The following is a 26,773-nucleotide window of genomic DNA, read 5'->3' as shown; positions in this document are numbered from 1 at the left end:
ACCCCAAAACGAGGCTTTTCGCAATGTAATATGCATATTATGTGACTTCATGACATTGGAGACAAATACAAGTTAGACTTTCAACTTCACCTTTTAAAACAGCAAATTTATTTATCTTTAAAAAATAAAAAAATCAACTAAAAAGTATTACTATTTCCTTGTCACTAATAGAAACAGTACGGAAGCACTGAGTCTTTGAGCACTAACCGCTCTTCAAGTATGTTAGTTCAGTTCATAGATTATTCTTCTGTAGTGGAAAGGCCACCAGAATAGTAAGATCCAGTTGGCAGGGTCACAACTCCAAACACAAAGTTTTTGATAGTAATATCCTGGTTGTGGCAGAACCAGTGTTATTGACTTCACACATCCAAAAGAATCAAGTCAAGGACCCAGTGACAAGTCTGATTTCAGAGCAATGTAGCTGATTTGCAAGCATCCCGTTCTTCAGAGTGTATTGAGCAGGAAGAGGAAGAGTTGGTCTCACAAGCTGAAAGTTGAAAAGAGAGTAAAGAGGAAAAGGAAGAGCAGACTGAAAAAGCAAAATCACAAGACCAGAAGAGAGAGAACTTACAAAATAAGAGAATCTGGGCAACTAAATCTGCAGAACACTGTTAGCTCATTACAATTAAAAGAAAATAAAAAATCCATCAATCAGCTGTATTAAAAATAGCAGTGACTTCAAAACAATACCACTTGAATCAGCTCAAAAGTAATAAAACTCTGAATTACAATTTCTTGTGGAAAAACTGAAAAGTTCTCCACATGTAAACAAATTCACTCAGAAGAGAGAAATCAAGTGTGCAGTTCTCTCCTCCTTCAACTATGCTCCATTCACCCTTATACTATGTGCTTGTGCCACAATTGCACCAAAGATAAAAAGTCGATGCCAAACATCCAGCCTTCTCTCTTTATTCTACTTCCTTCATCTCAAAACACATTTCAGAGAGCGGTAAGGTGATAAACCTCTGACACAATCCTCCCGGTGTTTTGAGAAGCTCCTGAAGAATTAGAAAAGGTTTGATTATTGAGAGTCAACTCCCTATATGGGGTCAACGTCCTTCCTTTACACATTGGCCCGGAACCCAGAGTTTCTTCATCATTGAAATACGCTTCTCCAAGCTGGTCATCTGGGGTGCAGGAGAAAGCGATGCAGATAATCTGAAATAGCATCCCAGTGCCTCCAGAGGAAAGCGAGGACGATCACGAGGAGCAGCGTAGAAAGCGTGCGGCTGCGTGTTTTCATCAAGGGGACAACGCAGTTAGCCACGGTGGACACGAACACTAAAAGGACTGCCATAACAGCTAGCAGCACATTGATTAGTTTTCCAAGAAGAGTCCGCGCTGTGGCATTCTCCAAACCCTCCAGCTGCACCACCTGCTGTTGCTGCTGCTGCAGCTCCATCTTGGAGATACGCGTCTGACACGCCTCCAGCGCCTCCTGCAGGTTAGACACAAAGCTGTCAGTGAAAACAGCTCTGACAACAAAACAGAAGTGTTCTGTTAATTCTGGTCCAGCTTACCTGTATATCTCTCGCTCTTTCATAAGACTGGTAGGCAATCTTCTCCTCCATGCTGGCTAGTTCTTGTTTCAAGTTCAGAATTTCATTCTGGTGCAGTTCTGTCAGGTCATTGAGTTGTTCTTCTAAACGTTCACACCTGCACGACAGTGAAAACAGTACAGTTCAGAAAACACTTTTTTTTTTTTTTTATACCCATGCACATGCAGACCAACTACACCGCGATGTACATGCCTACACTACCTGTATCGTTCCTCTTGCAGGGCCTCCATAATCATGGTGTAGTCCCGCTGATAGTGGGCTTTTAAATTTTCAAATGACTCCTCGAGACGACTTTGGTTTTCCCGAAGCTCCTGGATCTCATGGAGGATCGCATCCAAGCCTGAGGCTTGGCCATGATCGAGGGTGTTTCCCTTAGAGCTGGGGGGGCCTCCAGGCGCTCCAGGGGTGCTGTTAGCTCCTGCAGAACCAGAAGTGGCACTAGAACAGTCATCATCACTGCCATACTTTGGGCTGGATTGTAATTGTCCTGTGCCAAGGGTCCTAGCCCCCCCAGGGCCGACACCCTCATCTCCCTGGGTTTCATCCAATGAGTCTTTAAGAGCTGCAATGTTATCAGCGCTGCCAAACTTGTGGCGGATGAGGGAAGCTATTTCTCTTGGCTTGGACACCACAGCTCCAGCTGCAGAATGGGTGGCTTGAGAGAAGCTGGAGAGGCCCCCTGTTACCTGTAATGAGTGAGATAAAGTCAGTACTCAGGACAACTTCAGTTTTTATTGAAATTTAAAAACTATGGCTATATGATATCTGGTGTAACGGATGTAAACTTTAAGGGAAAAAGGCGTGACCTGCAATGGAAAAATAACAAGCGTGTTATTTATGCGTGTGTCTTTGTACCTCGTAGCATTAGGTTTGGTCATTTGTATGGAAACTAAAGGGTGACGCGAGACTTCATAATGCTCTGTTAAAGTATGATACGGGTTTATGATAGCAAGCGAGCCTGGCATATTTTTAGTTAGCTCCTTCTCTGTATTCCTTTACAGCTACATATACATTTGACCAATAAGCCAGTATGATGGCTTGGATTCTCCTTACAGCTGTCGCGTTGCATTTCATTCAGAGGCTGTGATGTTAAGAGGGAACACAACTACTTGTCAGACATGAGTGTCATAAAACTAGTAAGAACTTTGACACTTGTACCCGTTATAAGACTTCTATAAACTGCTACCATAAGTATTTCCCACAGCAGACATATATGACGCCAATACCAATATTTGCAGTATTTGCCAGTAGTGACGTATCCTAGGAAACCACAGGGCCCATTAAGACTGCAAGCAAGTGGAGATTTATCACAGCTTACCGAGTTAGTCAGGAACCATTAGTAATTTTATTGATACAAATGTTTTTAGCGAGTCCAACATTTGTTGTCAGGACAGTCTTTTAAATACTAAAAGTCACCCGTGCATTCCATACGTGCTCGATGGACCCACAGGTTCGACAGGTTAAGGTAATAAAATGACCAAAATTCTTTAAAATAAGGCTGCCAGAGTGGATTGTGGCGGGGAAAACAACACCGACGGCAGCAGTGTAAAACGCACCTTGGCTCCAACATCTTTCAGCCCCTGGTGCATGTCTCGGAAAACATCTTTGGGCTGTCGAGGGATACCGTTGTGCTCCACCTCACGAAGCTTCCGGTGGTAGTGCTCCAGCTTCCTCTGCAGTTGCTGGATAGTCTGAGCTGACTTTTGGTTCTTCTTCTCAAACACCTGTTTGATGCGTGCACTCTGCTGTTTGTCTGCATTATTAGCAAGTTTCAGATATTCAGCCACGTTGTCGTCACGTGCAGTTTGTTCTATTTTGATTTGTTCTGTGAGCTTGAGGATCTTTTGTTGGAGCTGGGCAATGGCCTGCTTGGTGCGCTGGGGGTCCGGAGTACTGTCAACCACATCATACCCGTCTGCACCGTAGGGGAGGGCATTGGGTGACACAGCAGGGCCTGATCCATCATAACGATCCAGCTGTTTAAAAAAACAAAAAACAAATGCGAGTAGAAGAAAAGGCAAAAATGTTAAATATTGCCTTTAAATCATTTGACATTCATCACAACACTAAAATCACTGTAACCTAATCATGCATTTGTATGCAAGCAAGTGGAAAGGTAATTGCTACTCTTAGTAATTTGCAGTAATTTATCGTGTCGTCTCTTCAGTGTTTTTCTCTAATAACAGGTTTTGTTTAATTACAGTATCTAATGTGTGTTTTTTTGTTAAAACCTGCATCTCGGACACAGAGGACCACTCCACTGGTTCCACAATCAGTCTCGCAAATCCTGTAGTTAAAACGTAAACTACCGACAGTCTTTTTACAATTAATGCACCACAATTTTCAAAGTAGTTTTCCCTCCCTTCCAGGGGCTCAATGGTTTCAGTCCAATGTCGAAATTAAAAAAAACTTGCTCAACATAACTAATGAATGTAAACACATATCGGTATTGTTTTTGTTCAAGTTAATTAAGTTTGTTGTTTCAATAAACTTAAATTTGCTGAGTGACCTGTGAATCTTTCCGAGACGTGCATTCACATGCTACGGCCAGAGATTCTCCATTCAGCGGTCAAATAGCACTCCATGTAGTTGGGGAACTCAACAGGGAACACAACTACTTGTCCCGCATGCTGAACGTTGTAAAAACTAGTCCAAATTTGGAAAGTTAGTTGTACTGTATGGTCAAAGTTATTCTGTTGACTTCAGAGAGGAGGAGAGTTTCAACCACTCAACAGCACATAAACAAACCATTCTTCTACATCAATTACAAATGTGCGCTCTTATTGAATTCTCACTGCTAGACAGTCAGCACACTGATGAGGAAACGAATAGCAGGTAGTAACTATGAAGAAGAAAAATGGAAAAAAAATCAGAAGGAATATACTGTTTATCTTCTCCGTGAAAACTAGTCCCACTGTAAATGATTGTTTTACATGCTTAATAAAGATTACCTATAAATATAAATGCAGGTGTGGGATTTGTAAGGCAAAACAATAATGTTTAGGGTGGGTGTATCACTTGACCATTTTGTTTTGAAAGTTTATGAATTAAAAAAAAAAAAAAAAAAAATTTAAAAATCACAAAAGCTAAATTATGTTTTCAGGAATGACTGGTACTAATTTAAGGTGGAAGTGGATGGTAGTTATTTAGCTAAATCACTGGTATTGCTCTTGAGAATGTATCTGTAATTACACATTCCCAACAGCAGATGGCGCCTGTAAAACAACGCTTTCCTTTTGTTCATCACTTTCCTTTTGTCCATCACTTTCTTTTTGGCCATCACTTCATAGCTCTAGTTTTAGCAGACAGAGGTGAAAGGGAGGATGAGGCAAAGGCATAAAATCCAAAATAGGCCACATTAACTGAGGGTTGAGATGGAATTATGACACCGATTTAAATTTGACCCCTCAGGAGGACGTTTTGCTACAAAGTCTAGGACAAATATTTTGATGCTCTAAACTGTCGTAAGAGCCCTGGAGCTCAACCTGACACAACAAGAGGAGAGGTAAATATTCAACCTTGGTGATTAACAAAAACTGAAAAAGGCCAAATATAAGCGCTTCGGGCCAGCACTGAAAACTAAGTTATCATGATCATATTTATGAGATGGAAGTACAGTATGTTGGAGTCAGCTAAATGAAGTGAACCACATGATAAACATTACAACAAGGTTAGGTTATCTTACAATGTCCAAAACAGAGATTTAGTTAAGATTTCAACTTTGTCCTTTCAAAAGGGGAGCAAATCTAAACAGCTGGCAAGATGTCCAAACTAACATCAAATAGGATGCGATAAACCTCAGTGTTCTCCGATTTATTTATTTTTTACGATAACCTTAACGGCACTCTATTTATGTAAAAAGTAAGAAAATAGAACAATCAAGTCATCCTATAAAAGTTTTAATACAACAGAAGATATCTGTTGAGTTTAGTTGATACTAGCATCAGTTTTCATTAACAGTCTTTTATTTAACATGCTTGTAATGAAAAGAATAGTAAAAAGAAATTGTTCATTTTTGGCAAATTATTAGGTTGAAATTAAATTACATTTAGAATTAGCCAATTAATAGTCAACAATCATGACACATTTCTGTCCTTTACATGATTTTGCATCAGTATCAGTAATCACAACTCTGGTGTTGTATAGTATGAAAACAAAAAACAACATTTGATATCCACCTCATGTCATAGCTCAGGACTACTGCATAAATGTTACAGTGATGTTTGGTTATAAGCATACCTAAATTAACAGTTAATTAACTATTAGTTCACATAATATCCCACCAAGCAGCAATATAAATAAATTTGTAAAAGAAACAGTATCTTTAATTTGAATAGGTTTGTCATCTTTAATATCCATTTGTTGGCATGCCTAGTAAACAACAACAAAGTAAATTTAATGTCCTAAGGGGAATTTTTTTTTTCTGATTGAATCTGCTGCCGATTTGCTATGAATGGAGGTCAGCTGAGAATTATTGATTACAACTAACAAGCCCAAGGCTACACAGGATGAAGAAGAGGGGTGCAATGTTTTCAACCTTTTAATGGCATCTGTTGATAAATGGCTTTCCCTGAGTAGTAGGATCTGTGGCATGGCATCTGTCTAGTGCCGGTTTGTCTTTCTAGACATTCCCCATTCATACTGCAGTTATCCAGTCTGACACAATTTCCCTTTAACCTTAAAACTTTGGATCCACATTCCTGAAAATTCTGTGTCCGAAAAAATAAAAACAAATCGTTGCACAAGTTTGTTTAGTCTGCAAGCCTTCTCTGACCTGAAGTACTCTCGGAGGCAGCAAATGCTAAATTTAGAAAGGCTTAAAGCACACAGTGACCAACCACTCAAAGGCAATCTCTGACCTTACACTGCTGACAGCTCATCTCCCCATTCAGTGGTTCATCCAGGCACATCTAAACCATTAAAAGGCATTTTAACACATTTGCCTAATTCATTTGTTTTTGACACACATAGTAGCGCATGACTCCATTTTTTTTTCCTTCACAACCCTAAACCTTTGTTTTTAATAGCTAAAAACCAAAAACAAATACAACACACTTGTTTCCTCCGGAGTGCACAGTGTCTGTTTGTGTAAGTCTGATTTTGAATGTTGTATATCATGAGACGAACTTCTCTATGAATACCAAATCAGGAAAATAATGTAATATTTTGTTGTAACCATGTTCAATGACAGATTTGATCAAATGTAAAACAAAGGGGGGAAAAAAATCATGAATTGTCCGAATTTTGAGATTTTTGTCTGTTTGTGCAAAGGACTTCATCACACAGAAAATATTAGGATGGAGGTGAGTGAGGATTTTATCACTGCAACTGTTGTACAAACGGGTTCTGAGTTTTGGAACTACATTTCCCATCATGAAAACAGGAAATGTGATGTCGCCATGGAGTCAGTGATTTAAATGTGGGTAAACTATTAGTTTAGAAAATGTGCATTTTGGAAAGTAATATTCTAGCAGATCCTGAACCAAGGTGTGTCACCTATTACCAAAGAACCTGCGTTGCCTATCTCACAAACTGCTACTGCTGTTTTATGCGCGGAAATCTCTCAGTGTATCACAAGCATCAAAACTAAAAATGTCATCCTATGCTGTACACGGAACGTAATTCCACCACAGTTCTGTCACCACTTGAGAGGACTAGACACTGACCTTGTCAGGCTCCTCGGTAGAGTGGTACCCAGACGTCAGCAGCATGTCAGCGAGCGCCGGGCTGGTCGGTGTATCTGTGGTCGAGGAGGAGCGCGGGCGTCCAGCCTGCAGCAGAGCCTCATGGGTGCTGCGCCGGTGGATCTGTGGGCTACCTTTCTGGGGAGGATCCCCAGTGCCCCCTGCCTTGCTGCGGCGGCTCTGCAAGCTGGTGCCTCGCTTCATCATGGGTGGAGCACCTCGGATCTGCTGCAGGACACGGCTCAGAGCTGCGGGAGGGGCGGAAGCGGCAGGGTTGTCAGAATCCAAAGGGAGGGCCGAGGAGGCGGGAGCGTCCCCTACTTCTGACCCTACATCGGTGGGTTCGGAGGCAGGGGCGCCTGTGCAGGACGAGGCGGAGTCATGTGGGGAAACGGAGGAGCGTCGGCGCTGTGGCTGGAAGAACTGCTTCAGGCCATGGCCCAACGCTCCCATGTTCTCCATGGCATTATGGGTGATTTTGGACAAGCCGTGCTCTGACTCCGACGCCCTCCTGCCGACCTCCAGCTCCGCTCGGCCTCCTGTGTCGGGCTCCTCTGGACTCTGCTCGCTACTACCCTGATCCATCAGAGACCTCCAGTTTCACAGTGAGGTTCTACTTGGGGGTGCAGCAGCCAAGCTACACCCCGTCGACACCCCCCGACCCCCTCTGAGAGGCTGGTTGAGAGCCGGGAAGCAGAGGGGATGGCGCTCAGTTGGGTCTTTTGAGTGGGCATGCATCTGTGGCCTGGCTCAATGTCATGCTTGTCTACCACAAAAGGAAAATAAAATGCATTATGACATGCAGCAGTGAGTGATGAACATAATAAGCAGCAGCAGAATATAAAACAATACTGAAGAAAATAAACTGGGTTGACACAGACATGACCCCTTTTTTGCAATTCATTACAAGTTTTTGTTCATTTTGTCCAAAAATAATAGTTGTTTTTTTTAAGAATTCATGATTTTAAGAAGGAAAGAACCATTTATATTCTCTCTTTAGTGAATGAAAACAGTAGGCATCCATATTAGGTGGACAATATGTCTGACAGTGCCAACCCAGTAATGCAAAAACACAAAGTCTACAAAATAAACACCCATTTAAGAACAGTTTCTGAAATGTCTTTTGTTATATTGAAGGTTGTTTTTTTTTCCGTTTGTGAAATCACTTTTCACCGTTTATTTCTGTCCAATGGTGCTAAAGTAATTTAAGAAATACATTTCAGAAATCATTCATTCTATAAATTAATAACAACATAATTGAGAATGCTAAAATGGTGCTAACAAAGAGACCACAAAGTGTGAAAAATGTAAATGAAACTCAAAATGGAAATTGACCGTTATCTAATTCTCAACCGAGTAAGGTGTTCCACGATCCAGAGCGGCCTCCCCTTTGCATCTCATTTTATTACAAGGCTAAATCCTGTAATATAAAGGACCATTCCAAGTTTGTGGCACCAACATGTCAGGTGTGTACTGTACACAAGTCTTCTGGTTTATCAACATGTAATGAGACGGTGAGAAAGAAAGTAGGAGAGGAGGTGAGAAAATGTTGACAGTGAGCTTACCATCAGCCCAGCCTCTCCTCTTCTGACTCACAACTCAGGGTTGGCTAAATGAGGCACAAACACAGACAGCATAAATAATAGTCGTCCTACAACAGTTCAAAAATAAACAGACTTAAACAGAAACTTTCAACTCATTAGTGGCTGGTAATAATGGATATTTAAAAGAGCGTCAGACCAATTGGCTTAAAAGCATCAAACATGCTGACCGCTAGAAACTGACAACGACCTAATGGACCTTTGGTTCCAATTCATGCTGGATGAGCTTTGCCATGTTAGAACGGCAGCTATTGTACACAACAGCCGACATGATCTTGACATGAAATGACTTGAAAACATTAACATGACATCAGCTTCATACACACTGTCCCAGCAGGAATAAAACACACACAAAAAAACAAAAAGAAACACGGCATGAACACAGCTCAGAAGTGCTTTAAGGAGCTGTCGCTGCACAACTCATCTGTAGCACATACAAGGGTGGAGGGAGGAGGGGGTGGGGTGTTGGCCTGAGAGAGATCCATCTTGTCCTTTATCTTGCTACAAGACAAACGGGCCAACAAATGTGCACGCCGTCCTTGAACACAGATATTGGAAATCAGCTTTAAAAAGACGTGTTTACCGCAGCCCTGATTATTTGTTCGAGAACCCCAAACAGCTGGATTAGCACTATAAACTGTTCTTCGTTTACATTTACAGATATGTAAAATGTATTTTTGAAGAGATTTGCAAGAAATGTACACAAATAAAAGTGATCACTGCAACCAAATTCATCACTGATTTGTGAAAAGTCACTACTTTACCTTCAAGCATATCAATTTCTATCGTCACTAAGTCAGAGATATTAACAATGGATGTTACTGTGCAATCTGCATGCGTGAACCTTGTGGAATCAAAAGCAAAACATTGGCTGTCCCTGTGCTTATCAAGAGCAGCGGCTCAAAAACGGAAAGATTTAATATGTTAGCACAGCACTAGGTCTAAATGACATATTCCCTTATGACACCTTAATTACACCTGGTTTTGAGCATGAAAACCTCTGGAACATTACACGATATAAGTCATTTCTTCAGTTCCGTCTTCTTTTTCACAAAGATCATTTACGTTTCAGCAGAACAGGTTTCTGATGTACCGTTTGTCTTGAGTCACTCGGGCAGGCTGTTTTACCAGACAAAGTGTGCTGCATGTTTACCTGCACCCTAAAGAAAACATCCAAAGCTCCAAGTGGTGGGCCGGACTACGTAGTGTGTGGATTGCTTTGCAGACAAATAGAAAAATTATCCCACGAGTCAGCACAGCTACAAAGTATCACTTAACAAGCCAGCAGAGCAACCCAGCACCAAAAATCTTATGAAATGCACCATTGGTTGTTTTCAGTGACTCACTGCATGCCGGTTCCGCTGTTACAGCTGCAGCGTCAGATAAAAAAAAATAAAATAAAAAAAAAGCACTTCGTCAAAGGATCTCTGGTAGAAATTGGGCAATGTTGTTGCTGAACATATTTAAAGCTTGTTTTGCTTTTAGATAGTGTCACTGTGCCCTCTATGCTGTCCCTCCTCACGCAGAACAAATGAGAAATTCAATCTTTTTCTTAGGGGAATACTGCAAGTATAAACAGACTACAGGGAACTCTAATGTATGGCTCTCGAACACAAGTTCATTAGTGACAAAGCAGCTTACAGATGTGAAGTCGTGCTCTGCAGTTCGAGTTAAAACGGTAGTTTCTATGCTCCTGCTAGCCATGTGCAGGTTTTCATGGCTGCTGATTTAAAGCGCACATCTTACCGACTCATTTGTTAAGGCTAACAACTGTCATGTGTAGCCAACTGATTAAACCGTAAGCTTCATCTGCGGATGCCTCCAACCTTGCAGTAAAAATAGCAGCTCTTTGACCACATATTGTCATGCTGAATCACAGACAAGAGTCATGTTGCAATAATCCTTCCAAACCCGAAACTAAAGACACGATAACAAACAACCCACACAGATGTGCAACTATATCCTACATCTACAGTGAAAACACAATGGCATCTGACTCCTCCAGGCTGAGGGCAAAGTGTTCCCTTTGAAGTAGGTCAGCCTATCACTCTCTGTCCATGCAGTGCTCCAAGGTCACACCATCTTCATGGAGAGATCTGCATGTTCGGGAGCATTTCACTCGTGTTAAACATTTCTGCAAAATAGTATCAGGTCCACCTTTCCTCTGAGAGTAGTGTGGCTTCTTGGGCTTTTTTTTTTTTTTTAAACATGTACTTTTTTTCAATACTCCTACATCTGCGTGTATCAATTAGGATTCGAACTGACTGTTTTATTTACACTCATTAAGGGAAACTGACCTGAAGAGTGTCTTTTTTTGTTTTCATTCATTTAACCCTGAAAGGTCTCACTGACATTAAAATCTCTTTTCCAAGAGAGATGTGGCCACAAGCGCAGCGTAAAAGGCATCGTTACATCAATAAATTGAAACAACTAAGAAAACAAAGACAACTCACACTGTCCATAATAATATACACAATTAGAATATACACAATATTGAGCTGAAACGGTAGAAAGCATAAAAATATCTTGTTAATATCAAAGAGCAAAAATGCAATTAAGGAGAAGAAAGAACAACCATCCATAAAAATCTGAAATTAAGAGGGAACCATACATTTAAAAGCAAAAATATTGACCAATGAGGACAAATAACATCATATATTATGGCATAGGAACAAGCAAGATACAAATCAGTTAATAGTGATATGCCTTATATCTTGTCAAATATATCATAATATTAAGGAGCGTATTTATCAGTGAAAATCTGTGAAAACAAAAATGAACCGCTTTAGTCTGTTAAAGTTACAATCAGCAGGAGTGTAACTGCAGATACATACCTTCAGATGTGGTCATTAGCAGTAGATCTGTGTATCTCTTAACACAGAAACAGGCTCAATAATCCAAACAAATTTCCAAGCACGGCTCCCACTGGGAAAATTTCCAAATCAAATGTGGCGGAATAGCTGTCAAACTGTAGTCAGCTGTTTCCATGGACGTTTAGAAAAATCACATGCTGCAAAAAAAATAAAAAATAAAAACAGAGGCATGATACACTGTGATGAAAGAAAATTTGTCTTTTTTTTTTTTCTCTCAAAAAGCAGCAGATCAAATGAAACAGGTGCACAAACACAGACTATATTATCACTAATAACCCACAGTTGAAGGGACCCTGTGGAAAAAAAAAAAAAACATTGTGGCAGTGAGGAACAATGTTTGTCAACCAAAAGCAGACATAAGGACAGTGGATATCGGGATTTCATCAAGCGCTCAAAAGACATAATTAAGTGCGATTACTTCATTATTAAATAACAGCATGCGTGGCCAAGTGTTGTGTTATTCTGCCTCCATAAGACACTATGAATATCCCACCCAAAAGAAAGCATTTAGTTCACACAAGTCAGGACTTCGAAAGCAAAACGGAAAAACTCGTGGCTTCATTTACGCACAGCCCTCCGAGGGCTCTCGGTTTAATTAACTGTGCAACAGTAATTAATAGTGCCGAATAGCCCTTTGGGAATATCTGCAGGGCTTGAACCTCTTGCTTCAATTTATGGAGGCAAAACTGGGATAAAGGAAGTTAATCCGGCAAGAATAACGAAAATGGTAAACACGGTACGTGTTCATGTAAAACACCGCTCTGCAGGAATGATAGTCGATGAGATCACCACCACCATCACCACCACCACCTCGATAATAACACTCACTGGTGAAACAATAAACGAACCTTTTCATTAGATTATTCCGCGGAACAGAAGCTTTCATGAAAAAGACACGCCGCCTAGTTTGGAGAGCTTCCTGTCAGCGCGCAACCCCGGTTAGTTTAATCACACGACCGAGGAGGTTACAGGTGTATTCGGTGTCATTATTACACGCAGGGAAACTGGAGTAACGCCCATTGCTTTTTAAATAAATAAATAAATAAATCCCAAAAGGAGATTGTGCGACGAGGTAAACTGCGGACCCCAGAGACCGGGCTGTGTTGTTAAGTTTACTGAAACTAGTCTTGAGCCAAACGGGTTGACGTTAGCTCGAGATAAGAGGAGGATGAAATTAGCAGCTCGCTAGCTACTTGGTCGTAGGCCTGGCCTTTAAAACATACCGCCGTGAAAACGTGTTTACTTTAAACCTCAGCGTGGTCTGTTGTTTTATTGTAAAGTGCTGCTAACCGTGCCGGCGGCTGGAGTCGGGAGAAGCTTGTCGCCTCCCACCCCCCTCCTCCTCCTCCGTTTGGATGGGATAGCCTGCTCCTCTAGTAGATAGCAGCGCAAAGCTAACGTGGTGCGCCGGAGGGCGTTCATTTTACTTGTCAGCGCACACCGGTGCTGCCGAGCGGGGCGAGGTCACGGCGTTGGGCGGGGAGAGGAGGGGAGGTGAGGGGAAAGGGGTCTGCGTGCTGAACACTCAGCACCATAATAGAAATTAACATGTCTAACAAGCTGCTTTTGAATCGCCTCCGCACTCGCACTGTTAAGTGAGCTGGTTGTTCACCCACCCTCAGGTGATGCGAGCTCACCTGAATGCAAATAACACCATTTATTTATTTTATTTATTTATTTAAATGACACTGAAGCGCTCAGCTCACTTGTCCTTCGTGGAAACACAACCAGACCATTTAATACTGCAGTAGTTTGCGCAGTTTGTGCGGGTTTTTTTTTTGCCTTCTAAGAATATTAATTAAATATTTATTATTTTAATGGTGCTAAAATGACAAGGCTACATGAACGCTGCAGGGACATTAGAGAAATCACCTCTCATCCGCTTTTATAACTGCAAAATAAACAATACTCTGCTCGTGTGCTCATGCGATTTTACATTTAAATTCACTGGCCAACCACCAACATCACTGATTTGAATGCATTAATCAGATGATGGCCACCGCGTAATGCGATACATAAATATGACAAGATTTCCAGTCGAGCTGCAGCGATTTGTCAATTTATTGATTACTCCATTAGCTGATCATTAGAATATGTTCTGGTTCCTTTAGTGCCCCCGTGACAATAAACTGAATATCGTTTGCTTGTAAACTGTTGTTGGGGACATAACAAGAAGTTTGCATGCTGGTCCTGTATCTACCTACATACCTACCTACCAACATAAACTAAATAAATAAGTGGTACCAAGTTTGCAAAACAAACACACAATATCCAAGATACTAGTTAACCAAATTAAAAGAAGCAAATTATGGCATTGAAACAATAACTAGTAAAAGAAAATACTGTCAAAGTGTAGCCTAAATCAAGCAAATATCTAAAGTAATCTAAACTTAAAGCCACAGAAATAATAATGAAAATAATCAGTATTAACAGCTATATTTTCTGAAACAATGCAGTAAATTACTAATCACTTATTTAGGAGTCTCCTCAGCTGTTTTTTAAAAACAAAAACAAAAAAACGTAAACATAAGCTACTGATATCAATTGCTGTATTACCATCGCATAGCCATAAATGTCATGATTAAAGGCGGTGTTACAGCTTGGTGATACAATTATTTGACCATCAAAGTCACATACTGTTATAGCCAAATAACAAGTTCAATATTGTCGTCACTAAAAGTCTTACAGGGAAAATCTGGTGGTAGTGTTCACGGTAACATCGGTATGATTTTATTTTTTTTAATTATTATTTTAATCCACCCCCTTTTGATCAACTGTGCTCCCATATGAAATGTAACCCATTAAAAAAAAAAAAAAAAAAAAAGATCCGCCAGTATCCAGAAAAGCACCAGAATCACGCCAGACTGAAACCGGTGCTCACAGGTGTGAAAAGGGCTCAAAACACACCGTTTTAAGGTCGGAGGTACCGGGTGGGCCATCTGTCACACGCTCCCACCAGGCTTTCTTAATCACACCTTGGATTTCATGACGGCGTATTACAGACCTGACGGAGGAGGTTTGCATTAACTAGTCCTCTTTTTTTTTTTTTTTTTGTACTGGCGCTTGTTTGAGCTCGTCAAAAAAAATCGGACCCGTTTCAGCTCAATGAATGTAATTAATTTTCAACATCCTGGTCAGACCGTAAATGTATTATTCAATCAGGCCTGGGTGTTGCCCCCAAAGTTAAACCCTCGAGTTATTTCCATACGATGTAAGGATTAATTCGCTTTTTTTTTTTTTTTTTTTTTTTTTTTGGTAAATCACTCACATGTAAATATACTTAACATCGCCCATCTTGAACAACCTGGGTGGTAAAATCAGGCGCTTATTCGCCGCCTGGCCACTCAAGACTGTCAAGTTAGCAGGCTGGCTAGGCTCCCTTAGCTTAGGAAAAAAAAAAAAACACACACACCGCTTCAGCCATGGTTGGCTCCAGGCGGACAGGGCGCACCGCCAGGCGGCAGCGACACCGGGATGAACACCGGAGATCAACCATAGCCCCCCACTCCGGCTCCAGTAACAGCATGTGGAAACACATTTCATTCATAGACCTGTTCATAAGGAAACCAAAAAAAAAGGAGAAAAAAAAAAGTGTTTTGCTGGCTTTAACTTACATGGGCGCTGAGAGGATTGTGTTGATGACCGTTCATTTCTCCCGATGGTGGACACTCCCACGGTGACGTCAACTAGCGTGCTCGACGTCAGAACAGCTGAGCAGTAGACAGACAGCCATCCCGTAGCATGCAGGTCCATGCGGGTGATCCGGAGAGCAGCTCTTTACTGCGGTGTAGTTTACTGTCAAAGTGATTATTTGCGATAATAATATGAGAATATGAAGGTTTAATGGAGTTGTATAAAAAATAAAAAAAATAGAATATTAAAATAGAAACAAAAAGGCACCCGAAAGGTACAGTCAGTGCGGAAAAAGCGTTGTAACAGCTTTAGCTGGATAATTATTAATTCAAGTCTTTTTAAAGCAAACATTACAAAAAAGTAACTGCTTCTAGCCACCTGGATTTATAGGTTTTCTTGTCTTTGGGTTTTGAACTGTTGGTTCAAAGCAGAGAAAATGGGGAAATGGGATGGGCATTTTTCACTATTTTCTGACATTTTATGCCACACAATCCCTTCATGAAGAAAATAAACTGAAAATGATATATATGTAGCTTAACACAAAAAAAAACATCATATTAAAAATCTAAATAATTGATAAAATAGCAAAATGGGTGTTCAAGTTTTCACACACTCAAATATCAAGAAAACAAATTCACTCTGTAACTGTGCATTTACCCTTACCCTTTACTTTTCCTCAAGAAAATTTACATTTTGAGCTCTTTCTAGCTTGTTGCAGCACAACAAACTCAGTTACCTGCCCCATAGCATTTTAGTTATTGCTTTTTATTCAGCGGGAAAAGTAACCTTAGACAGTTTGTCACAGCTTAGTGAGATAAATCTACTGTATGAGGTGAAACAAACATAACAGGGATAGTCTGCAATGCTCAAAAGGGGCCATTACCGGGACCTTTCCCAGTTTCTTGCAACCGATTTTGGCCTCTCATGAGAAAGGAAAGGGTAAATAGGAGGTCTGGTGCGGAAGGCAGGCTGATGTTCATGCTGATCAGATGGAGATAGGCTTATAGAAGGCGTGGTTGGAGGATCAGGAAATACAGGCACAGCAGCCTGCTGCGGAACATAATACCGTGGCATATGGGAGTGTGGATGATAAAATGGCTTTTGAGCAGCCGGCATCTGAGTGGCGGCTACGCTGGTTGTTGAGGTGGTGGGAGGAGCTGCAGTTAGAGATGGAGTATTTTGTCTTTGAGAAGGATATTCAGGAGGAGGATATAACATGGGGATCTTGTAGGGCTGAGGATATACATGTTGTGATTTGGGCTGCTGGATTGCCAGCTTGGGATCCTCAACAGCTCGAGTTTGATCCTTTGGAGACAACAGACATTTAGGGAATGGCAGGGAAGGATACTAAGGAAGTCCTGGAAACTGTGTCTTCTGGGGAACTTGAGGCTTGCCTTCATGCTCAATAGCGAACGCAGGTTTGGTTACCAAGGGCTCAGTGTTAGTGGCAGGAGGAGGAGATGGGGTTGTGGGATGGAAAATTCCAGGCGTCGAAGGGTATTGTGGGAAAAGAGGAAAGGGATACTGTGGAGACTGTGGCATCTGAAGCAATTGGGGAAGGGGAGCTGCAGAATTTGTATTAGCAGAAGATTGTGTTGGTGGTTCAGATCTGGGAAACAAGAGGTATTGAGGGAACTGTGGCATGAATGAGAATGCAGGGTGCTGAGCTTTAGGCCCTTCTTGGTTTTCAGAGTCGAGAGCAGCACCTGAGGCAAGCTGTGGACGTGGCATCAGTGCCACCATACCTGTGGTAGGGGCTAGAGTACGTGTTGGTGTGGCCGCCAGGTATTGTTGAAACACACGGTGCTGAGGGTACTGAGGCTGCTGCAAGACTTCACTACTGTCACTGGGAGACATAGTTGTCACTTTGGTAGGCTTAATGTTCAGTATTGACGGGCATGTGACTAAGATCTCAACATCCGCCCACAGAAGGGAAAGTAAATACTCCTCATCCTGCAATTAGACAAGAGTAAATATAAAGCATATTTACAATTCATTTTCCACGTTTGACCACAAGAGGGCCCATTATACCTTGGTCTCTAAGCAGAAGCCACTGATGTAGGTTGCATTGTCCTCCAGCAAACACTTTAACAGTGAGTCCACAACTGCTCCACCCCGAAGAAAGGGACCTCCACATGCTAGACACTGCAATAACAGATGATAAATTGGACTGAAGCCATACTCTGAACCAAATAAAATGCTGTTATGTTAACAACCTACCCTTTACTTTGAGGTCATTTGCTGTAACACCACTAATCTTCACCACCATCCCAGATGGAAAGCAGAAAACGGAGGGTGCTAGTAACACAGCAGGGCAAGACATGGTCATCGGTGCCCCCCATAAACAAAGTGGTAGAATATAAATCACCATTCTACAGTGAAAAACTGGTTTAGATCAATATATCATTATGAGGGATGGCAGCAAAATTTGTAAGTTGTGTTACAAAATTGACTGACTCTGCGATTGGGAGCATGGTTGCTTTGTAGAGGATTTGAAGACAAATATGACAGATACTGACATAAACAATGAACTTTACCTGCTGGGAAACATGGCAGCCCTGATAAGATGCAGCATATTGCACATCTCTGCGGGACCTCCTCATGGAGAACCCACATTTAGGGGGCATTTGAGACAGAGGAGTAAGGGATGCCTCGCCTGTTTGACATTAAAGAAAAGTTCAAACAGTGCATTGTGTATTGACCAACATTCCCCACTCCTACGACAAAACCTACCACTATCCATGAGAACAGGTGGAGCTCTGGCCCGCCTGACCTTCAGTGTCATCAGGTTGTCACTACACTGCACGGATGGATCCATGCGCTTCAGTTTTGTGTCCAACAGATTGTGCAAAACTGAAAAACAAGTACATAGTGGTCCGTGTATAAAAATGGAGAAATTTAACCTCACCAGACAGCCCTGCCAAAGCATTCGGAAAAACTTTATTGTATTCATTCAGTCACTCAAAAATGTGGCATCATCTTTTACAGAAGGACTAGAATGAGTTTTTAAGGGTTTGTGTTGCTTTAGATCAACACAAACCATAATGGTATGGGTAAATGATAGGTATGACCCATTGTGTTTCTGCCCTGCCACCAACACAACACACATGAGCAAGATGGTGGCATAACAGTCATTTCTGTACACTGTAGAGGGACCTATAATCTCATGGTACCCAGAGGATTATAATTTTTCCACCATTGGGGTCAGCATGTGTGGTCATTTGCATGCTAATGACTCATTAACACATTTAACTACAACTCTGCATGTAATTAAAAACACTTTATACCACTCTTAATTTAATTTATAAATTTGTCATTTGTAGTTAAGTAAATGTCTGATGGCATTACCTGAGCAACAGCAACAAGAAGAAAGGTTTGGGTCAGTTAAAATTTTTTTTTAAAAAAACATACATTTGAGTAAGCAATGCTGGGTCATACTCTGACCCACAAATGTGCTTTTGGCATTCAAGTTTCATCTGCCTGCTCTTAATCACAGCTGTCGGTTGAAGTTAGTAGTGCATGTTTTCCATACTCAATATAAACCAATCAGCCCCAGATGTTAATTTCGAATTCTCAGATGTAAAGGTATCTGTGCTGCTAACAAGTTTATGAAGTTATTTATTGTAGTCCAAGATAATCAAAATATTCTTAATGCAAAAAAAACAAGGGTCTGATTTATTAGTGTTAAGATAGGCTTACTTCTCTTTGATTTTATTGACAAATATGGTATGCTCGATGTTGCATGATCTTTTCCAATTGAGAGACATATTTTTATCTCTAAATCAAAATATGAACTGGACCACCTCCCTTTGAACGATAGGGAACAATCTAATAAAAGAGATGCCAGAGGGTCTTTACTGAAACTTACCTCGAGTCGAGTTTAGGTCGCCGTCTTGGTCAGATCTGAAGGCAAGTGAACCGTGTCGTGTTGGAGCCGCAGAATCGTGTTTTACGCCAGACACCATACTACTGAAGCGAAGGCTTCCATGTAACATAGGCCTCTGCACAACACTCTTTGCATCATCAGCCTGTCCATCACAAAGGACATTAGCGTCGTTGTCATTGCAAAATACAACAAATAATTATTTCAAGGCATCACACCTCTGATGATTATTATTGAGGCGTGTACTTTAAAAAAAAAAAAAAAAAAGTTGTTTTTAAGGTTATCTCCAAGTTCGTCAATGTGTCGGATGGCCGTACATATACTCTGAAGTTGTGCTTAATTGACTAACGAATCAATTGCTTCCACGTAGGCAAGCGCACCTTCTGTGGGAGAGGTCGATGATGATGCTCCTGACAAACATACTAAAAAAAGTTATCTCAACATATCGCTTCTCTGACGTTACATCACCGAGAAAACGGTAATGTAATACAGTATCCGGTTCTTGAGAAATGTGATAAAATAAAGCAAACATACTTCTTATTGCATGATATGCATTGTGTTAACATAAATTAACTTTTTGCATCATCTTTCACAAGCGTTTTACTCGTATATTAAAAACCTACATTACACTGTGGGTGTAAGAACCTCCATCTAGCATGAAAAGTGCAAGAGGTAGAAGGTTTTTTTTTTATGAATAAAAGGAATGTAGCCTGCTGTGTTTAGTGGAAAGTAATTTGCCAAAGACAGTTTACACTGCTCCCTACTGGTGAGTACAATAAAAGAAATATAGCCTAACAAATCTGTTTTGTATATCGTAATCCAAAATATAAGGGACTTTGGCCCTGTATCCTTAAAAAATATATTTTTAAAGGTGCCATGTTGGCAAGTCAACCCTAGTGTTGGCTGGTTTAAAGGTGCATGGAGAAATAATGACAGTGACATGTGACATGTACTGTGGTGGTCAATAGGGGCACAACAACACATTTATTGCAAGGGACCAACCATTATGATGATTGTAGATGAAGAGGTGTTGGGAACAGAATGGAACCAGTGATGTCACAATGCTGACTCTCCATAGACCCTGACTCACAATCAGAGATTCTATGAGCAGAACTGTCATTTCACCAATGGCCTTCATAGTGTGAACACCTGTTGTGCAGAACTAGAAAACTCAAGGAAAACCGAACAACAACCGAACTTCAACATTCAAATTCACAGACAACTTACACCAGGCAACTGAACCATCACTGAACACAGTTTGTAAGTAGCCTGCTCACCGATAATATTTGTATTTTGTAGAAGAGCTAATATAGTAGCCTATGTTTTAAAACCTTTTACTAATTTCATGTGCTAAACTAACCAGAGATTAGAGAGAAAAGTGTTAGCAAATATGGCATTATGGAGAAAGTTGTCGCGGGAGATTTTGGGGCATATTGTCATGCAATAACTAGCTCCAGTACATATACAAACACAATCTGCTTCTATTGTAAAACATTGAAATATTGTTTAATCAGCTATTATTTGGAAATTGTACCAAATGTGGCATTGTCAATAATATCAGTGAACGTTCAATAAATAGGGGTAGCTAATTTAAGTAATATTGGCCAATCAGCAAAGAATTGTTTAATGATATTTAACATATAATTGGGTTAATATGTTTATAAAAGGAAGGAAGAAGATTGAACAAAGGGAAGGGTAAAAAGAGGGTCAGGAATTATTAAGGAAAACCAGAAAATGGCAGCACACCACCTGATTTCCTAATGTTTAGGGCAGTGAGACAGGTGAAGTTTGAAAAGAAATCTATCACTAGTACAGCCCAGGATTTAAATATTAGCCTAACTACCTTTGAATTTGTCATAGGTTTATTTCTCGCAATATCTAGTGTGACATTCTACCCCACATTGTGACAACTTACCCACTGATGGGGCAAATTGACACAAGTGCATCAAGCTATTTGTCTGCCTATACATTTGTTCTGAAGTAAGATCTTAAAATGTGATACATACAAAAAATATGCCAGAGACTTGCCTATTTCATTTGGTATATCATGTATAACTATATAATTTATGGATCTGAGATATATAAGAGAGAGTGAAAAGTGTAACAACTAGCCTTCATACTTTAGTACACTATTTAAGATTTAGATTAAAAAATATTAATATGACAATGTACAAAATATTTTATTAAACAACGAAATGTCCTGCTGCCTGTAAATCTTGCTAAACAAAAAAGTTACAAGGTTGTATTCAAATTTGCTCCATTTAAAATATTTTTGTCATGTGCATGAAAATATTGGAGTATTATTATAGATTCAACATCTTAATTTGTAGCTGGTCAGCCTACTTTAACTACTTTATTTAGATTTTTAAAATGTATCTGGTCAACAATTAAAATAGGTTTTTAACTACTTTTTGTTAGCGGATTTCATTTATAACAATCCATTATATTTTTTGATTGATTTAATTTTATATAAACTATGCAAACCATCTCTAATTGCAAAGTAAAGTATGTATGTATGTATATAAATGCAGTGAGGTAAAAGTCACATATAATATTGGTCCCTAGTTTGGTTTATGTATAATATAAGATCAGTCCCTATATAAAAGGGTCAAAATGAGCTTCCTATCAATGTGTGTCACAGGAGCCAAGACAGAATCCTTCCATCATTCTTCTTGACCCGTTCAGTGACAACAGAACGACAAAAACATCTCCATCACTGAGATGGACGTCAATGCAGAGTTTGACTGTATTGTGGAGGAGATGGAATGGGGAGACATAGTTTCAACTACTGAAGAGGCCATATTTGAACTACTAAATGATACATCCAACTGTCCGCCTCCGCCACCTCCTCCCCTTGCTGGACTAAACGCCCACCTCATGCCAGCACACAGTGAAAGCGGAGGATATGGTGGGTGCACACTCCAGGGAGCAGCTTCTCATCTGTTTGAGCAGCAAACTCCACTAATAGCGGCTCCCGCCACCTTACAGCCAGGGACAGTTAGCGAGGGACAGGTAAGACACTGAGCAGGGCGTAGGAAGAGGTGTTGTTCAGATAATCTATAAAGTTACTTAAAAATGTTGAGTGTTCAAGTTCAAAAGAAAGAAAGAACAAGTATTTATTTTAATCTAAGATTACTTTGTTGTCACACTGAAGTTCTGCTAATCAGTCAACGTAATACCTGCCAATTAGTCAGACCAAAATATGACCCATGTCACATTGAATGAAACATAGGAGACAACTATCAAAAGGTTCATTATCTGTACTCCTATAACTTTGTTCTGGCTACAGGGGTTAAAAAAGCAGAGAAGAGTGACGTTTTATGTCGACATGTTTCTTTTGATAAACCTCTAATTATCGCTTAACTTTATTTACGGTCTTCTCATAACAATAAAAGTAATCTGGCAATGATTATTTTACCAATAGGGTTATTCAAACAAACTGCAAACTTAACCTATGTTTCTGTGGTGCTCATCCTGTAGTGTTTTGATGTTAGGAAGATGAGTGTTGGTCTTTAAAAGCTATACTGAATGGGTGTATTATGGCTGGTTAACCTTCCCTATCCCTCCATAGAATCTGCTGTATATGTGGCCTGCGGTTGATGTCCCCAGAACAGCAGATGTCCTCACAGCAGCACACGTCCTCACAGCAGCAGACGTCCTCACAGCAGCACACGTCCCCACAGCAGCACACGTCCCCACAGCAGCACACGTCACTCTCCCTGGAGCTGCTCCACCAAACGCAGTAAGCTGACTCTCAATTCTGGAACAGTCCCAGCAATAAAGTACAAAACACTCATATATATTATGAACCTACAGTTCACTGGTGGATGTTATTCACCAAAAAGGTTGACTATTTATGACAGCAAGTCAGATTTAGAAATCAGTTTAATCAATTTGGGACTTAATTAATGCTTCATAAGTGCATTAATTTAATCATCCAACCCTCCCATGAATATACACTCCTGAATTATGACCCTTAGTGGAAACCTGCACACATATAATGGTCATTTATCTGTGTGTCATAGACTTGCCTGCTGTGTTTTTACTTAACAGGCATCACAGCAGCTCCTTCCATTATTATATCTTAAAGAGAGGGTAAATCCTCCTTCCCTGTGGACAGATAGCACCATTACAATTTGTCTAATAACCTGTTTTGTCTGCATTTGTGTCCCTAGTTTAACAGTACACCAGTGGTCAGACTTCCCGAAAACATGGTCCTGTGTCCTGTTGGAGTATCGTAAGTGAAACACACAAACAAATGTGTGAGGTAACAGAGCTGTTGAACCTCTGTATCTTCACAATCTTTTTCTATTATCTAATATGTGTATCTGTCTCTTTTTATCTGTGTAGTAATGGAGAGACGGTGTACGAGGTTTGCTTCATTCCCCTTCCACTCAACACCTCTGAGTGAAAACTTGTGTGTCCGACATACATATAACATTGGCATATAGTAACAAACATGATAAAATAACATGAAATGCTCATATTATTCTGTAGAAATAAAGTCTTCTTGTCATTTGCACCTTATGCCATTTCCATGCACTTTACTTGTGGGTTAAGTTGTGCTAGAAGACACACATGACACACATTACCATTATTTTTACCAAAACATGAACATCATACAAAATCAATGAGGATATGTGTGTGATACTGACTACTATAGGGGCTTCAGTGCTAAACAGTTGAAATACAATCCCTTTCAAGTCAATATTAGACCCACACAAGTTAAACAGTTGTACTTAAACAAATTAATTTCATGCAAGAGTATTACAATCCACACATGACTGATATTTCATGAAGGCTGGATGATTTGGAGTAGGAAGTTAGTATGGGTGCTTCTGACATAGAGGACAGCTCAGAGGTCTGTGACATCATCATCAAGCAAATGCATCACTGTTGAGAATTCTTCCCCCTGATGTGCAGTGGCTGGAGACCCTACACTGCCATTATAATCAGCTGTGGCAGTGGGTGATAGTACTGGCTCTCTGGCCTGAAAATGGTCTAGAGATGCAGAAATAGACTCCGTATCCAGCATCCACCTGTAGCCGACATAAGGTGGAGTTAATGCTGTTGGACCGTTGTCTCCATCAATGATGTCTGTGCCCATCATTTGTGTCCAAGAGGGAGGTGGAGGTGTGAACAAACCTCCTGAAACAAGCTGTCCATGATGAAGGGCATTGTCAATACTGCGCCTGAGGTCGATAGGAGATGGGGGCCGCATGTCAAATTCTATAAGTGAAAGCATACACTCCCGTTCACCAACTTTTTGCCACAGAAATGCAGCTTGAGCATCCAAGCTGCTATTGCAGATAGGATCGGGCTTGTACTCTAGTATCATGGTAGGTGGGTGGTCATCATAAGGGCACATTGCATTGTTGCTGATACCTGCTTTGGATAGATTATACTTTGCCCAGTTACTTGGAATCAGGTCTGCCCAGGATTTCTTCTCAAATCTTTTAGACACCTCACCTCTGCCCTGCCCATGATCGCCATTGGAATGACTATATGGTCGCCAGAAGATCCAAGATCCCAGGACAAGCAAAGAGAATCCCCAAGCTAACTCAAGGATTCTGGCCCAAAACTGACTGAGCCACCAGACCCAGCCGAAGCGCCTCCAGTTCCCTAGTAGCCCATAAAGCCAGAAGAGGCTATACATGTGAAGACTGCAACACAGCACCCCAAGGAAGGCGCAGACGGCTGTCACTCGCTTTTCACGCCTCTCAGTCCTCTTTGAAGGAACCCACTGTGCAACAGGAGACCTGGTGAAGGGATTTAGATGGGAAAGGGACTTTGCCAGGATCCCCAAGCAGAATGGGAAGCCCCAGCAGAAGGAGAAGGTGTGTAACAAAAGAGGGAGGGCGGAGGAGAAGGTTGAAGAGTACAGCTCTGCTACAAGTAATGCTGCACAATGGGATGTAGCAAGTCCTCCAACCACCCATGGGCGCTGCAGTTTTAATGGAATGAGCAATAATTTTAACCCTCTGAGGGTGACTAGAGCGAGGACAACCTGTGCCCACAGAAGAAGTTGCAGAGGAATGTTATGTAGTGCTGCCAGAGTGGCATGAGACAGGATCTGACGGGTACCATAAGGATCAAGTACAAGGAGGACAGTACGCAAAGAACCACCCATAACCAAGAAACTATTTGCCAGTCTCAGGGCGTCACAGAGGGGGTGAGAAAGAGTGCATGCTCCAGCCATTCCCAAAAGTGCCATTACTGTCATCAGTGTGAAAAGGCTAGCAGATCCATAGACGTGTAGTTCCCAGGCAAATGCCAATGTGCGACTCATGTCATCCCAGAGCAGGCTGGTGCCATTAAAGATTTTAGGAACAACACAAGGTTGAACACCAACCACACAGGGACCTCCAGGTCCTGACACGGTATAATTTGTGATGGTAACCACACTGGTTTGGACCGGGAGTTGATGGCGGTCCCCACCTGAAAGAAAGAGAAAAAAAATCTTATTTTAAATGAAGGGGTATTTGATGGTGACTTTTTTTTTTTTAATCTTCGTTGGGTTTTACACCACCATTAGCCTTGCGCTCTCAACTAATCCCTGACAAGCCACAGACCTTCAATCAGCCAAAGCACATCAAAGTAAGAGGTTGTGACAAGCAAGGCACCTAGTTGGAAGTCTGTTCTAATACATCCTTTTAGACATCAACAACAAAATTCTTATAATAAATAAATCGTATAGACAGGTGCATAAGACCAATAATAATTACTTGTACTTACTTAATTTACTTTTTTATAATATATTTCAAAGGGATGAATTTGTACAAATATATTTTGCATCATTATTACATTTTTGCATTGCACCTCACTGTGATAATTCAATTGTGTCACCAAAACTGCCCAACTTTAGTCAATGCATTTAAAGAAGAGGAAGAATTAAAGGACATACTGACTTTACTTTAGTCAAAATTGTTTACTTACTGGTCAGAAAGTCATCGTTCACTCTGGATGTATGACTCTCTTTTAACTGTGCCTCAGTTGTTATTTGGCTGCCCTCCAAAAGCGATCCTTCTGCACTGGAGTGAATGTGTCCTGTAATTGAAGTATCAGCTTTCTCAGCTCCTTGATCATGAGTTCCTGGAGGGTGTGGAGTAAGTGCTAGTCTTGTAGTTAATGTGATTTCAGACCCAGAATGTTTTTTGTTGCTCACTCGGTCAGGCTCCGTTGGAAGGACCGTCGTATGGCTAATTTGCTGTGATGCCGCACTGCCATCATGATGTCCATTGCCTTCCACAGAGCTCTCTGAGTTAAAGATTACTTCACTGGCTAAACTGTCCAGGGCCCTGCTGTTTATGTCTGTGCTTCGAGTTACTTGGATTGAACCAGAAGCGTCCAGTGAATGTGAAGTTTGAATAAGGCTTCCAACTGAAGAAAGAGTCACAGTTAGTGTAATGAAGAGTAAAGATGAACGCCCCATTTTTGACACTTCAATTGAGACCCCAAGATCTAGAGAGAAGAAAATGAGGAAGAGTTCAAATGCGTTTCCACATCTGCACATATATGTACCGATTACTGTTTGGCATTA

The 26,773-nt window shown here is 40.9% G+C and overlaps 1 protein-coding gene and 1 long non-coding RNA gene across 9 annotated transcripts in view; both read right to left on the bottom strand.

The window, feature by feature from the left end:
• Window positions 1-85: 85 nt before the first annotated feature.
• On the bottom strand, window positions 86-15,389 carry tmcc1b (transmembrane and coiled-coil domain family 1b). Of its 7 annotated transcripts, none has more exons than XM_069703289.1 (8): window positions 15,332-15,389; window positions 11,679-11,854; window positions 8,809-8,852; window positions 7,226-8,009; window positions 3,116-3,535; window positions 1,761-2,245; window positions 1,521-1,656; window positions 86-1,438 (listed from the first exon to the last, which is right to left on the bottom strand). In XM_069703289.1, exons 4-8 carry the CDS (start codon window positions 7,826-7,828, stop codon window positions 1,124-1,126), a joined length of 1,959 nt encoding a protein of 652 aa, XP_069559390.1. In that variant the 5' UTR covers window positions 7,829-8,009; window positions 8,809-8,852; window positions 11,679-11,854; window positions 15,332-15,389; the 3' UTR covers window positions 86-1,123. The 7 variants fall into 7 exon arrangements, with proteins under 7 accessions (XP_069559390.1, XP_069559389.1, XP_069559393.1 ...); XM_069703288.1 differs by lacking the exon at window positions 15,332-15,389 and adding an exon at window positions 12,566-13,205; XM_069703292.1 differs by lacking the exon at window positions 15,332-15,389 and adding an exon at window positions 12,566-13,205 and having other exon boundaries at window positions 7,226-7,491.
• A 7,403-nt stretch (window positions 15,390-22,792) lies between these two features.
• LOC138623651 (uncharacterized) overlaps window positions 22,793-26,773 on the bottom strand; it is a 5,334-nt gene continuing 1,353 nt past the window's right edge. For both annotated transcript variants that reach the window (XR_011311090.1, XR_011311091.1), the window contains exons 2-3: window positions 26,170-26,694; window positions 22,793-25,671 (exon numbers count right to left, since the gene is read on the bottom strand). This is a non-coding gene — a long non-coding RNA (uncharacterized lncRNA). The remainder of the gene's footprint in view (window positions 25,672-26,169; window positions 26,695-26,773) is intronic.

The sequence above is a fragment of the Brachyistius frenatus genome, unplaced genomic scaffold, assembly GCF_029030835.1.
Source record: "Brachyistius frenatus isolate BFR_SWC_R1_liver_20210118 unplaced genomic scaffold, ASM2903083v1 Contig_45, whole genome shotgun sequence".
Lineage (NCBI taxonomy): Eukaryota > Metazoa > Chordata > Actinopteri > Embiotocidae > Brachyistius > Brachyistius frenatus.
Note: the sequence above shows the minus strand (reverse complement) of the source record. Positions and strands in the feature narration are given on the sequence as shown.